The sequence below is a fragment of the Struthio camelus genome, chromosome 8 (assembly GCF_040807025.1).
Source record: "Struthio camelus isolate bStrCam1 chromosome 8, bStrCam1.hap1, whole genome shotgun sequence".
NCBI lineage: Eukaryota > Metazoa > Chordata > Aves > Struthioniformes > Struthionidae > Struthio > Struthio camelus.
The window spans coordinates 7,138,765-7,151,932 of NC_090949.1; the positions used below are offsets into that span (position 1 = coordinate 7,138,765).

The 13,168-nt window shown below is 52.5% G+C and overlaps 1 protein-coding gene across 13 annotated transcripts in view; it reads left to right on the forward strand.

The window, feature by feature from the left end:
* Positions 1-13,168, forward strand: part of CACNA1E (calcium voltage-gated channel subunit alpha1 E) — a 173,762-nt gene that overhangs the window by 154,718 nt on the left and 5,876 nt on the right. For 6 of the 13 annotated variants that reach the window (XM_068951817.1, XM_068951816.1, XM_068951823.1 and 3 more), the window contains 9 exons: positions 3,486-3,582; positions 5,430-5,535; positions 6,764-6,871; positions 7,405-7,505; positions 7,999-8,105; positions 8,945-9,053; positions 10,520-10,648; positions 12,349-12,529; positions 12,732-12,925. In XM_068951817.1, the coding sequence (XP_068807918.1) occupies positions 3,486-3,582; positions 5,430-5,535; positions 6,764-6,871; positions 7,405-7,505; positions 7,999-8,105; positions 8,945-9,053; positions 10,520-10,648; positions 12,349-12,529; positions 12,732-12,925 (1,132 nt within the window). Of the gene's footprint in view, positions 1-3,482; positions 3,583-5,429; positions 5,536-6,763; positions 6,872-7,404; positions 7,506-7,998; positions 8,106-8,944; positions 9,054-10,519; positions 10,649-12,348; positions 12,530-12,731; positions 12,926-13,168 lie in introns of all 13 variants that reach the window. The other 7 variants (XM_068951818.1, XM_068951822.1, XM_068951828.1 and 4 more) reach the window with 4 other exon arrangements.

Genomic DNA, 13,168 nt, shown 5'->3' on the forward strand with positions numbered 1-13,168 from the left:
TTCAAAGAGCTGAGCCGGCAGGCTCACTGGCTCCGCGCTGGCCATGCTCATCTGCAATGCCTGGGCTGTGTCTCTCATTGCAGATGCCAGCAGCCATTCACACTTGTCCCAACTCTCCGGAGCTCAGCCACTTTTCTTCCTCTGCTTGGGACAAATTTTTAGATCTAGATGCGAGTCTGAGGCAGCAGTTTGGCCTCCTTATGTATCTTTAGCTTGCACATTCTTTTAAATTCTGCTTTAGGGTGACAGCTGAGCAAAATCCTGCACCTGCCACCTTCTCCAAATTGCCACAATGGCCATGTCCCTGTCCATGGCACAAGACCACTGAGCTCTTCCTTCCCTCGTATTCTCTCCCAGCCTCTAAGAAGATATAAGAGGGAAGCTTAGACATTCCCAATCTGCAGATTGTTGTTCTGGAAGGGAAGGTGGTTCTTCTTCATGGTATGATGTAGCCTCCAGATCTTCCCTGCCGCATCAGAAATGATTCTTCAAGACAGCATCACTGCAGTGGGTCTATCATCCTCCACAGCTGGTCTTGGAGATCAATCCCAGAGTCTGCTCTGGGACGGAAGATGGCCCATGCCTTCCTGTGGCTTCACAAGAGTGTACCAATTCACAGGGCAAGAATCTGCCCCACTTTGCAGGTTGACTCCTTCTGGGGCAAACATGCTCCGTCGCTTCTCGCCTGTGTCCTCCCGGTGCATTTCCATGAGCAAGAGAGCTAAGGTCTGCCTAAGAACCTGTGCTTATGTCCGTGTGTCACTGCAAGAAAAGCAGAAGAAAAGTCATGAGAGGAACCAGAAGATTCCCCTGTCCTAGCCAGATTCATCTCCTCCCTCACATCATGGGAGCTCTTTTTGCTTTCCAGCATATTTGAGAATTAAAAGTTTACCTTGCGCATATTTGAAATTTTGTGGAGCAGGCTAACACCAGAAGTAAACCAGAGGAAGCGAGACAAGGCCTGGCCACTCCATCATCTCTTTTATGAAGAAGCCTTTACAGAAAGGTGGGAATTTCTTGCAAGAATCTCAAATTACTCATGCATTCAAGGAGGAGGTCCAGTCTTTTAACTCATCTCTGTTGTGTCCCTGGCAAAGGACAAGGGGTTTTGTTGAGGGCACTTGCTCAGATCCCTGCAGAGAGCAGACTCCTTCGGGAGGAATTTCTCGTCTTTTTCAGTTGCCGTCAGGGCTTCGCTGGCAAAGGCTGCTCTCCTAAACCGTATCATCTGGTGCAGTGACCTACTTGGCATAGACTTCTCTGGATCTGAAGGGAGACATTCTAGACAAATGCCGTTTGCTACAGCATCAGTCAAGTCCGCAGCAGGACAGATTTGTCTGTGGGTCCCATGCTTCCCATGCATAAGGACTCTGATTCAGAAGAGGTCACAGCATGAATGTTCTGGAGCTTGGTTATTCCCAGTATATTTTCCCCAGTCTCAGGATGTGCTGAGAAACCCCTGAAGGAGATTTTCGTGCTCACCAGAGCTGACAAAAGTATGGCTTATGTCTATTGTGAAGAGACGGGCTCAGAAAGGTGCCTGTAATGCTTCTTGATAAGAGAGCGCTCTGCAGGATCTCTTGAGCTTCTGTGGGATGGACAGAGCAGTGAAGATGAATGAACTCAAGGGGGAAGTGGAGACAGAGAGAGCAAAACGAGCTTCTACTGTCATGTGAAGGAGGCCATACCCTTCCAGCCATCTCTCCCAATTTGGTGAGCTTATCTCACGCTCTACAGTGTAGAGGTTCACCTTCCTAGAGGCAGAAAGGGCCATAATTTGCAAAATGATGTGAGAAAGGAGCCCACAGCCCAATTCTGCCAGGCAGTGCAAGAACCATGACTTGCAGAAATGACCATAGACCTGTTAATGGAGCGGTGGACCTGCTGCTCGGGATATTTCCTCCTGATCATCACGCCTGATAGTCACCAGTGTTGTTATCAATCCTCTTTCCAACTGATTTAGATCTGTTGGGTTGCAAAGGGCATACAACTTGCCCAGTCTGTTCTCTGCCTGTGCCCTGAACAGCTCCTGTTGCATGGTAGCTGCTGACTCTTTATCAACATCTCTATGTTACACCAGAAACTTCGGGACTAATCTTGGTGGGGACCTCTTTGGTCAGGGAGCTCTTTCAAACTAGCTGAACCCCTGAGAAGAGGAAGTTTCTTCTTCTTCCCTTTCCACACGGCTCTCAGCAAATAGCTGGGGAAGAGGTCAGGATCCTGCAGAGAGTGCTTTATTTTTTGACAGTTCCCCCTCTCCCAGGCAGCTTCAGCTGAGACAGGTTCCTCTCCAGCAGCCTCTTCCCCAGCCCATCTGTAATGGTTGACGCCTTTGCTGTTGCGAGATTGCTCTTGTATATTAACCATCCTGAATGTTGCGGTGCAGATTGGAAGCCTGGTACGAGGGGAAGAAGAGGTGGCCAAGCCCGGGATCTCTGGGAGATATATTTGAACAGTCTCCAGGATGTGCGGAGAGAGGGAGGCACAGTCCAAATATTTCAGCCTGGCAGAGAGCTCAGGGCATCACTGAGTGGCCTGTTTTTTGCAGTGTTCTTCACTGCAGTAATCCTAGGCAGGTCCTGACAAAGCAGAGGAGCACGAGGTGGGGGTCCATCCTAGCTGTCTCACTTGGGAAACCCAAACAAACCCCAATATTGGAAGGCCCAAACAGCTGCCTCTGCTGAGACTCTTTAAACTCCATCCTGGTGGAACTTGCAGCCGCATGTGGGAGAGAGCCAGGGCGGGAGCATGGCATGTACAACTTTTCCTCCTGGTTTTGTTTTTTCAGCCAATTCAGCATGCCTTTTGCACTGGTGCATGGTGGGAAAGTGGTCCATCCGCAGAGCCAGACGGAAGCAACTGGGCATCTTCCTTTGACAAGTGACCCTGGCCCACTGCCTTCTATGCAAGATGCTGCCTCCCAATTGCATAGACATTATGAGATGGGGATACACAGCCTTCCGGCTATGGGTTAGGTGGCAATGTAAAGCAATACGCAGGCCCCGGGAGGGAAGACGCTACGGAGGCCAAAGAACACTTTGAATCGCTGTGGTATAAACCACCGTATCTGAAATAACCCATGGCTTGAGTGCCGTGTATCTGATTTATACCACTCGCACACAGCCCTGGAACCTGTGGGACAAGTTGGGGGCTTCTGGAGGGCTTTAGGAAAAGGGTTGAGACAAGACAAGGACTCCCAGACTGCTAGCGAGACAGGCGCTTGAGGCCAGCGGCAGAGAGGAGAGGCGTGAGTTGGTTTCTGCCAGCATTCCTGGGTCTGTGTGAGTAGTGCTATAAATCCACATCAGGACAGTCTCTCATGTATGATTTGCCTTGATTAACGGGTTTCCTGTTCTTTTCCTGTTTGTCCGTTTGTTTTTTCTCTCCTGTTTCCTGTACTATTTTGTTTGTATGTTTTTCTGCTCTCTGGGAATGCCTCCTCTCTCTCTGCATCTCCCTCCCTTCCCTTTCCCCTTCATGAGCAGTGGCCGAATCCATTACACTGAGATGTATGAAATGCTGACTCTTATGTCACCACCGCTAGGCCTCGGCAAGAGATGTCCTTCCAAAGTGGCCTATAAGGTAGATCAACCCTTCCTTCTATGCGGGCTAGAGCTGAGCAGGAGCTGGGGCTCAAGGGAGTTGCGGGAGGTGGGCTTGGGGGGCAGATGTGGGGGTTGGGGGGCTTTCAACAAGTTTTTAGCTCACTCCTGGGAATAGCATGGTGTGTACGGAAGAGTCTCGGCCACACTTGCTGTCTGTGAGCCTGACGCTCCCATTGTCGCTCCCAAGCCCTGGAAGCTCTGGGATAGCAGACCACTGTGGAAGAGGAGGAACAGGATCAGCAAAAGAGATAGTGGGGAGGTGGAAGGACTGGAGAAGATGAGGTGATGAGTTACCCCATAGCACTTTCAGGAGGCTGGGACATCTCTCATGAGCTCACTGGCCCGATTGGCTTTGGGGTCGCTCATCCTGGAACCATGCTTGTCCCAGCCGGTGCAGAAACTTGGCTAAAGCTCATGGAAATGGGAAAGAGGTGGGCCACTGAAGGCATATTCTGTAGGAACAGCTCTATAATATGTGAGGAGCCAGTTTTGGAGTGGCACACTGCCACAGGCTATCCCAAGGATGGCCTGTGTAAGGTGGACCAAGGCAAAGTGAGGTGCCTTTGAAAGGAGGCTCTGGGTTTTATGCCTTTGCGGGTAGTGCCTTACAGCTCACTCATGGAGCATGTGCTTGCACAGCTTTCTTCTGGCCGTGTAGTTGCAGATCAGGAGGAGCAGAAAGCCCTAAAGGGTGTTGGGTGGCAGCTATGTGTGGTTTGCCACTGGCCCACGCTTCTGCCGAGGGCAGCAGCCGCTAGGAAAAGACTCAGAGATGCAGAGCATTGTGCTTCCAGGGTCACAGCCTAGGTCTGGAGCGTTTCTTGGCAGTGGGCTGCCAGCCTTCGCAACCAATGGACCTTTTAGCACTGTGGGTAAAGGTGCTAGCTGAGGGGTGGTTTCTGCACACTTGCAAGTGCACTGCCATCTTCTCCATCTCTCGCATGTTTGTTGGGCACATGCATACACCCACCATCGCGCTTGTCCAGGAGAACCAGGGAGGGTTGAAGGCAGGGAAAGGACATGAGAATCCAGGAGAGAAGGAATGAGTGGGGAAGGGATGATCCAAGGTAATCACAAAGCAAAATATACTCTCTGGAAAGTGGATCTGGTCACTTCGGTTTGCACCCCACCTGCCCAGGGTGGGAAAGGAGCATGGCGTATCTAACCTGCCTTGGTTGCCCTTCTCTTTTTCCATCTGCACTTCTCCTACCCGCCTTTCCCTTCTCTACCCTTGGATAATTTGGACCCTGTGCATGTGCTGGCAAACTTCATCTCTGAAAGACGCAAAAAGGGGGCGCCAGGATGTAGCATGCTAGAGGAATCAAGCTGATCTGAAGTCCCTGAAGGTTAGGGACCTTCCTCTCCCCTGCCCCAGATGGGAAGGGTTGAGAGCCGGAAAGCCATACCACCTGGGAACGGTAAACTGAGCCTCATCTCCCCATCTTGAGCATATCTGATGCCTGCATCCCTGATGGATCAGGAGTGTCTTTCCAAAAGTGTGAGTTGCTATGACAGCCCTGTGCCAGGTGCTTTCTTGGGGAGATGAGCTCAGGGGCCGTTCCTGGGGGGCTGCAGGAGGAGCCCTGGAAGGCAGTGAGCCGGTGTCCTGGGGTGGAAGGAGCCGGGGGCGGGGAGGGGGTGGAGGGGGGTGATCCTTGCCCTTCTTTTTTGGCTGTGCTGTTTTGACACTCTTTGTTGCTTTTTATTTTTTAATTTTTTTCCTTTTTTTTTTTTTTTTGACATTTAATTTCTTTTCCTCCAGCCTGGTCGATGTGTTTTTCGATATTGTTTTCCGTCCGCTGTTTTCTTCTCTCTCTTGCGCAGAGACTGGTGCTGATGAACATGCCAGTGGCTGAGGACATGACGGTCCACTTCACCTCCACCTTGATGGCACTGATACGCACAGCCCTGGACATCAAAATCGCCAAAGGTAATGTTGGTGGCATAGAGAGGGGACAGAGCAGGAGGATTTCACAGTTGCCAGCACTGGCTGAGGGGAGCCAGCTCATTCTGTCATACTTCAGTCCCTTCGGACAGGCTGAGGATATGCGCAGCCAGAATGAGTCTGGCTGCCCAGAACCAGGAACGTGGTTGGAAGCGATTGACCCAGAAAGGTGAATTTCTGCCACCTTCTATCACGAGTCAAAATCCATTTCTCTGTGGAAAAGCTGGCCAGCTTTCTACTAGAAGCTACTGTGCCTGGAAAGCGGAAACAGAACTTAACATCCATTTGTAAAATGGGAAAAAGGGGAGAAGGAGAATTCCCCTTCCTCCAGATCTACAGAAGTAAACCAAGGAGGGGGAAGATCATGTGTGTTTGGCCTCCTCTGGCTGAGGAACAGAAATCCGTCTTGCAGGGAAGATAAAATGTTCAGAGCAGGAAGACCTGGTTTGTTGCTGCTGGAAAAAACTCTTGATTCATCAAAGCAAAAGCTTTCTGTGGAAACATCCAATTTTTAAAACGCCTCCCCTGGGAAAAGCTCAACTGTTGGAAGAAAATCCAATCTAGGGCAAGACCATCAGAATCCCAGCGCTCAGAGAACTCTCTGCATCTTAGAAAAAACAAATTCAAGCCCTCTCTAGATAAAGCTGAGATTTGAACCTGGGTCTCTTTTAGAGCTTAGCCAAGTTCCCTTGCCCTGGGCTTGGATCTCTCCCTTGTTGGTGCACGTTAACGGTTCCTTTTGAGCCTGGGTCTTCCACAGCTCGGTGAATCCCTTCCCTACTGGCCAGAGAGCTGCGTTCTCCTCCCTAAGCGGTATCAATGAGAATTTAAGGATTTCAGCCAAGTGGAGCTGCTCTTTCACCGGCACATGATCCACTTACCAGAAAAGAGAAAGTGGGGCAGCAGCAGGTGTGTGTGGGCTGGAGTAGGATTGGAGCTGCAGAGACGGACGCAAGGAGAACTTGAAGATGGCAGCTTTGAGTGGGAGGGCAAGGGACTGGAGATGGAGGCACATATGGAAGGGAAGATAGGAAAGTGTGCCTGCAGGAGCAGGAGACTGGGCTCACTGGTGCAAGGTGGCCCTCCCAGCCGGGAGGGCTGGTTGCCACTTGTTGATACAAGCGAGCCTTGCTTCAGGATTGGAAAGGGTGTTTAGCTGGGCCCTGGCACCAGGTGTAGACATTCGTGGGCTTTTTGTCCCTTGCTGTTCCAGGTGGTGCAGACTGGCAGCAGCTGGACTCTGAGCTTCAGAAGGAGATCCTGACCATTTGGCCTCACCTGTCCCAGAAGGTGCTCGACCTGTTGGTACCCATGCCAAAAAGTGAGTCTCCCCATGGGTGGTCATCACTGCTAAGTTACTGTCATACCTGAAGCAGCATCTTCCCAAAGTGGGGTGGGGACCAGTCCGACCAACCCTCAGCTGGGGGAGAAAAGGGGAAAGGATTATGCTGATACAGGTTTAGTTCTGCCCTGCTCTGCCTGGTTCCTTGTTAACCCTCTTGAAAAATGCAGTGCTCCCCTCTTGGCAAATCCAGAGTCTCCTGTAAGTCATCTCTGGAGCATATAGGGGCAGGAGGCTGAGGAGCATGTTTGCTCCATTACGTTTGATGATGTGACAAGGATATGCATTTTGGTGCTTTATTATGGTGCTTCCAAGCCATCGTCATCTTTTTCATCTCCCCCCAGAGTGTTTGGGTCTTTAGTTCTCTCTCCCTCAGAGCAGTGAGCAGATCCTGAGGGTCACCAAGATATCCAGCGTCAGGGCTCTTCCTGTGGTCAGCGCTGATGCCTTCAGACCTGCTTGTTTCTCTTGAAACAAAAGTATCCCTCCTTCTTCCCCTTTTATGCTCTCAGCCTCTGACCTGACTGTTGGCAAAATATACGCAGCTATGATGATCATGGATTACTACAAGCAGAGCAAAGCGAAGAAGCAGAGGCAGCAGCTGGAGGAACAGGTGAGGTTCAACAGCAGCACGAGGTGGGCAGAATGGATGAGTTCAAAGCATCCTTGCAGGGATGGTGCTGCAGGGAGTTTGCTGCTTCATACCACATCCCTGCGAAATGGATGCTCAGCACCCAGCTGGCTGGTGCTGTGCTGGAGACAGTTGGAGAGATGATGCCCTCCAGCTCTGGACCTCACCAAGATCTCAGGTGCTTGACTCTAATGTGGTGTCATCTCCCATCATGTTCTCCCAGGCTTTTGGGAAACAGTGCAAAGGGCAGGGCTGCTGGTTGAGTGGGCTTGTGTAGCTGCTTTGAGGGGCAAGGCCATCAATACAGGTTGGGGCATATAGGTGACTACAGACGCATGTGAAGAGCCTCCTCAGTCACCAGCAGGGAACATGAACACCACTGTCACCTTTCCAAGCAAAGGGGGCTTACTTGGTGATGCACTGGACGTTCTTCTGCATTTTATACAGGCTCAGGTTCTTCCTTTCCTCAATACAGAAAAATGCTCCCATGTTCCAGCGCATGGAGCCTTCCTCTTTGCCGCAAGAAATCATCTCTAATGCTAAGGCTCTGCCTTATCTCCAGCAGGACACCATCTCGGGCCTGTGAGTATTGCCCTGAGAATAGGAGAGGTATTCCTGTAGCCTTCATTTTGTTTTCTGGAGCTGGCATTGGAGATGTGTGAGGGGTGGTAGAGCTACTTAGAGTGGGGGAAATCCATTCCCTGGGCAGAAATCTCCCAGCACAAAGCTCTTGTTTGCTGGAGGCAGGATCCCAGATAGCTGGTTTGTGTCAGCATCACCAGCAGCAGCAAAGGTAGCGAACGGGAGACAATCAGATGTCTGCGTGGATGGTCCTCTTGCAGGATCATGCCAGAACCCCGGAGTGTCTCCTTGGTTGAGAAATGAGTGTGCAAAGCACGTAGCAGGTGGTTCTGGGTCTGCCTCTCAATTCCCTTATCCTTCCCTTTTAAATGTTGGCTGACAGGACAATACCAAGGCTTTTCTTCCTCCCATCCTCCCGTGAGGTGGACGCTTTTCACATGAGCTACTGCACTAAATGACTGGGATCCTTCTTAGCAAGCTGAGATGGCCAAACTGTAGCTCTTGAACCTCACGCAGCTTCAGAGCCATTCAGCAGGAGGTCCCACAGTGGTGCAGGGCGGGCAGGGGAGCCAGCATGAGCTGCTGGCAGTCCCCTTGGGATGTCCCCTGGCTGCATGGGTGGGTGAGCCTCTTCTGCCATGGGGTCTCGGGGGTGATGCCCTCTCCTGGCTAGACACCGCCACCCAGCTCCTTTCAGCTCTCCAAGGAGCGTGATGTTTGTCCTGGGGCTCTTGGCCTCAACGGCAGGGAGGGTTGGCAAGGGGAGCCACAGGAGAGGCATTACCTAGGGATCACGGCACCAGGCTTGTGGTGTCCCTGGAACTGGACTGTCTTTGCAGGAGCAGCCGCAGTGGGTTCCCCTCGCTAAGCCCGCTCTCGCCTCAGGAGATATTCCAGCTGGCGTGCATGGATTCAACGCACGGGCAGTTCCAGGAGCACCAGTCTCTGGTAAAGTCATGCGCTGCCTCACGGGTGCTTTCCTGGAGTCCCTGCAAGGATGCTGGTGGGCAGGGGGAGGTGTAGGTCTATCAGCATTGAGGTGAAACTCTGCTTCCTATGGCTGTGACATGGACAGGGTGAGGGGCAGCGAGTACAGCGGGGACAATGACAGCCTTTGGGTCACATACGGATCCAAGCAGGGGACGAACATCCACTGGTTTTTCCCCACCTGTGGCTCCTGCCCATCGCCTCTGCCTGGGCAATGGGAACGCAGTGAGCCCTGGGCTGACCTTGGCTCTGTGCTGCTGGCACCAAGCAGCAGCAAGTGCTTTTGCAACCTTTTGAGAGCTGTGACTGTGGTTTGATGTCCTGCAGTAAAATATCCTTCTCTTCACAGGCTGCTCTTTTTTTCACTGAGCGCTCGTTTCAGTGGGTTATCCCATGCTGAGTGATGGTATCTGATGTTTTCGGATTCATGTTCATTTTGTTGTCAGTGCTGATGTCCCTGATCCAAACTGAGCTGTGAAACCGTCACCAACGGGAACACAGCCCTCCAGCCCCGCACACCTGCTGGTCGGCAGCAGTAGTGTCTCTGTGCGTGTGTGTGTGTGTATATATATATATACATATCTCTCTCTATATATTTCCATGTCTGTGTGTGTGCAGTCATGCACCACCCCGACACTTGTTGGACTGCAGTGTTGTATCACTGTACATCTCTGGCCCAATCTGTGTCCCCCAGAGTCTGTAGTACTCTCTGTGAGTTGTGTACCACACACACATGCTGTCCCCTCACCCCGTCTGCCCTGACCACTCGCCCGCCCTCGGGCCAAAGACGGTGACCGCAGCCGACTGGTGCGGCACGCCCCAGCAGGGAGGAGTGATGATGAGATCCCCCCTCGTAGGGTCACCTTCGAACGAAGTTGCACGTGTCTGATGCCACTCTCTGCTAACTTCTGTAGTTCTTTGGCATTGCTTGCTGTAGCAGATCGAAAGAGTCCTTCACGGTTGGGAATTAACCAAAACACAGAGATGCCACAGTTGGCGTTCTTTCTTTTAATTGCAATGTGGCCAGAAAGCCTTGAAAGCAGGTTCAGATAAAATCCCATGTGATCCCATTCTGGAAAAAAGAGAAGGAGTTAGAGCCTAGGCCTTTGTGGGTTTGCCGAAATCCAGGTAGGGTTTTCAGTAGCATTGTTGAAAGAAAACAGTGCAAGATGAGTTGAAGATCAGGTGGACAAGAGCCTGAAACTCCATTTCTGGGCTCACCTGCGAAGGATTGTGAAATGGAAATTATTTTTCAGTTACAAAATGATTAATAATATTTCTTAGAGTTACTTTTTGGCCAACTTAAAATCTGCCCCCGGTTGCCAAGCTGTGAGAGACCTGGGCTGTCCCCTGCAGACACTGGCAGAAGCAGCGTGCTGTCCTGCTCCAATCCAATCCCAAGAGCTTGGCTGTGTCTTTGTTTCCAGGAGCCAGAGGTTAGGGAGTTTCAAAGAGTGCAGCCCTCTAACCGCGGCAACTACCTTCCCGTGGACACTCAGGACCACGCTGTATCTGGGAGGGCTTCCTCCATGCCTCGTCTCACTGTGGATCCCCAGGTAAAACCAAGGAAAGCCCCCAAGGATGCCGAGTCCAAGCAGAGTCTACCAGGTAACACTGGTGCTTCTCTCCGCGCTGAGAACGTCCTCCAAGCCCCCTGGATCCCCGTTGCCCTGCTATCAGAGCATCTCCATCTTTGGGTTGCTTCGCAAGGAGGAGAGAGCTGCCGTCCCCCTCTACAGTGGGGACGGCAGCAAAGAGCAGCTAAGGGAATTGTCTGGCTCACGCAGGAGGTCCCTGGTGGAGCAGGGCCCTGCTGGGATGTTGCTGTGTGGTTCCCCACGCTGTGGGACACTCCTCCTTTCTTCTAGCCCTGGGCACTGGCTGGGTTCATCAGTCCTTGCTGCAGAGGCAGGTTTGAAGAGTCCCTGCCCAGCTGTAAGATGATCTCCCGGCTGATAAAGTGCCTTTTATTTCCTTTTCTGTTGTCCCAACATGCACGTCCCTGCCTGTGCCCCTGGACAGTGTGCGCAGGGGAAAAGAGGCCGCATTTCACCTCCTTGTCTGTCTGCCTGGTTTCTCTGTTGTTCTGTCTGTATTCAGCTCTGACCAAGACACAAAAGCTTTCGTGCAGTCTGGTTTTGCAACCTTTTGCTGTGAAGTCTCAGGGACTCTTTTTTCATAGCAGTGGTGGTGCAAGCACCAGGCTCTTACATCTGCGCTGGTGCAACATTGCGTTGTCTGTCTGCAGTGGCACTTTGGAGGAGTATGAAGAGGAAGGGAAGCGTTTCCACGTGGACTTTGTTGACCATTCAGCAATGGGGGAGATGATCAGAAAAAGGGGATGAGAGCAGAAGGGATAGAGCATGAGGAGGCAGGGAGGGAGAGACAGGAAAGAAGGAGGAGAGAATGACCCCAAGGCTCACGAGGGAAACAGCTGCTAAAATAAAGCAAAAGATAATATATAAGGAGGTGACGCGCACAAAACATTTGAGGACACAAGGGAGGTTAGGGAAGGGGAGAAGGCAGGAGGGAGAAGAATGGAGATGAAGAGGAGAGGGAAGGATTGATGGGATGATAAAACAACAGTGAGAGCAAGGAAAGAGGGAATTAATACAGGGGAGAGGCAAGCGAAGGGGGTCATAGAGCAATGGAGGATGAAGGCAGCTCAGGAATAAAGGGGTCCAGGGAGCAGTCTGGAAAAGTAACTGGGAAAATAAACACAAGCGAGTTGCTTCAGGTGCTGGAGGAACCAGGGCCCTCTCCTCCCTCTCTTAATGATTTCTTCTGAGAAACAGTTTTCAAAGTAGGGAGTGATGCTGAGATAGCTCTGGGGACATGGTCTTACATATCCCGTTGTCTCCTTGCTGAGTGCTGTCTGCTGCTGTCTTGCTGTAAAACTCAGTGCCTTGGCTTGAAGTGAGGTGGTTCACTTTGCTGTCAGAGCACAATTAGCAGTTAATTGGGGCAGGGAAGCCTGTAAGTACAAAAGCCAAAACACATCGTGGCTCCTCCTTTCCTCCCGTCGCAATCTCCTGCCCCTCGTTTGTGCCCGGATTGTTTGGGGAGGCTATGTCAGGTCCCCATACCCCCCCCACATCTCCCCGTTGTACTAACGAGCTAACCCAGTGGCCGGTGTGACAGTGATCGCGGGTGAATTGGTAACTGCTCGACCGCCCTGCTGCAGAGAAGCACCTCCGAGCCCCCGTGCCCTGCTGCTAACGCCCCTGCCCCGGCCGGCCCCGGGGTCTGCTTGCAGGTGGTCACGGACACTAGTTCCATGCGGCGATCGTTTTCCACCATCCGGGACAAGCGCACCAACAGCTCCTGGCTGGACGAGTTCTCCATGGAGCGGAGCAGTGAGAACACCTACAAGTCCCGCCGGCGCAGCTATCACTCCTCGCTCCAGCTCTCCGCCCGACGCCTCAACGCCGACTCAGGTGAGTGGGACAAGGACGAGGCAGGTGGGCAAGAGGTTATTTTGGCACCTGGCTCCAAGCTGCCCGGAGGCCATGCATTGCACAGGCCTGTGGTGCTCTGCTGGTGGTCCCACGCCAGCGCAGAGAATGAGCAAAGCCTTGTCTCCCCCTCGCCCCTGTTTCTGGGGAGGTGGTTGCAGGGCCTGACCTGGGTTTTCTGCAGGCCACAGGTCTGACGGCCATCGCTCAGGTGGCAGGGAGCGGGGACGATCCAAAGAGCGCAAGCACTTGCTGTCCCCGGACATCTCCCGCTGCAACTCAGAGGAGAGGAGTCCCCAGGCGCATGATGAATCTCCGGAGAGGCGGCGCGAGTCCCGGTCACCCAGCGAGGGCAGGTCTCAGACACCCAACAGGCAGGTAGGTACTGCGGGAGCCCGGGTGCCTGACAGACCCCTGTCTGAGTGCAAAAGAAGGTTTAGGAAAAGCTTCCTGCCAAAGCCAGGGAGATAAACCCAAACCTTGGGAGCTCCCACTGTCTCTCCTTGCTACGGCACCCCCGGCCGCGTCCCCTGCAGGGCTGAGCGGAGCGCTGGTGCCTTGCGAGCGCTTGGGGCAGCCCGCAGTGCGTTTCAGGAAACGGGCCGGTCTCTAGCTGATCCT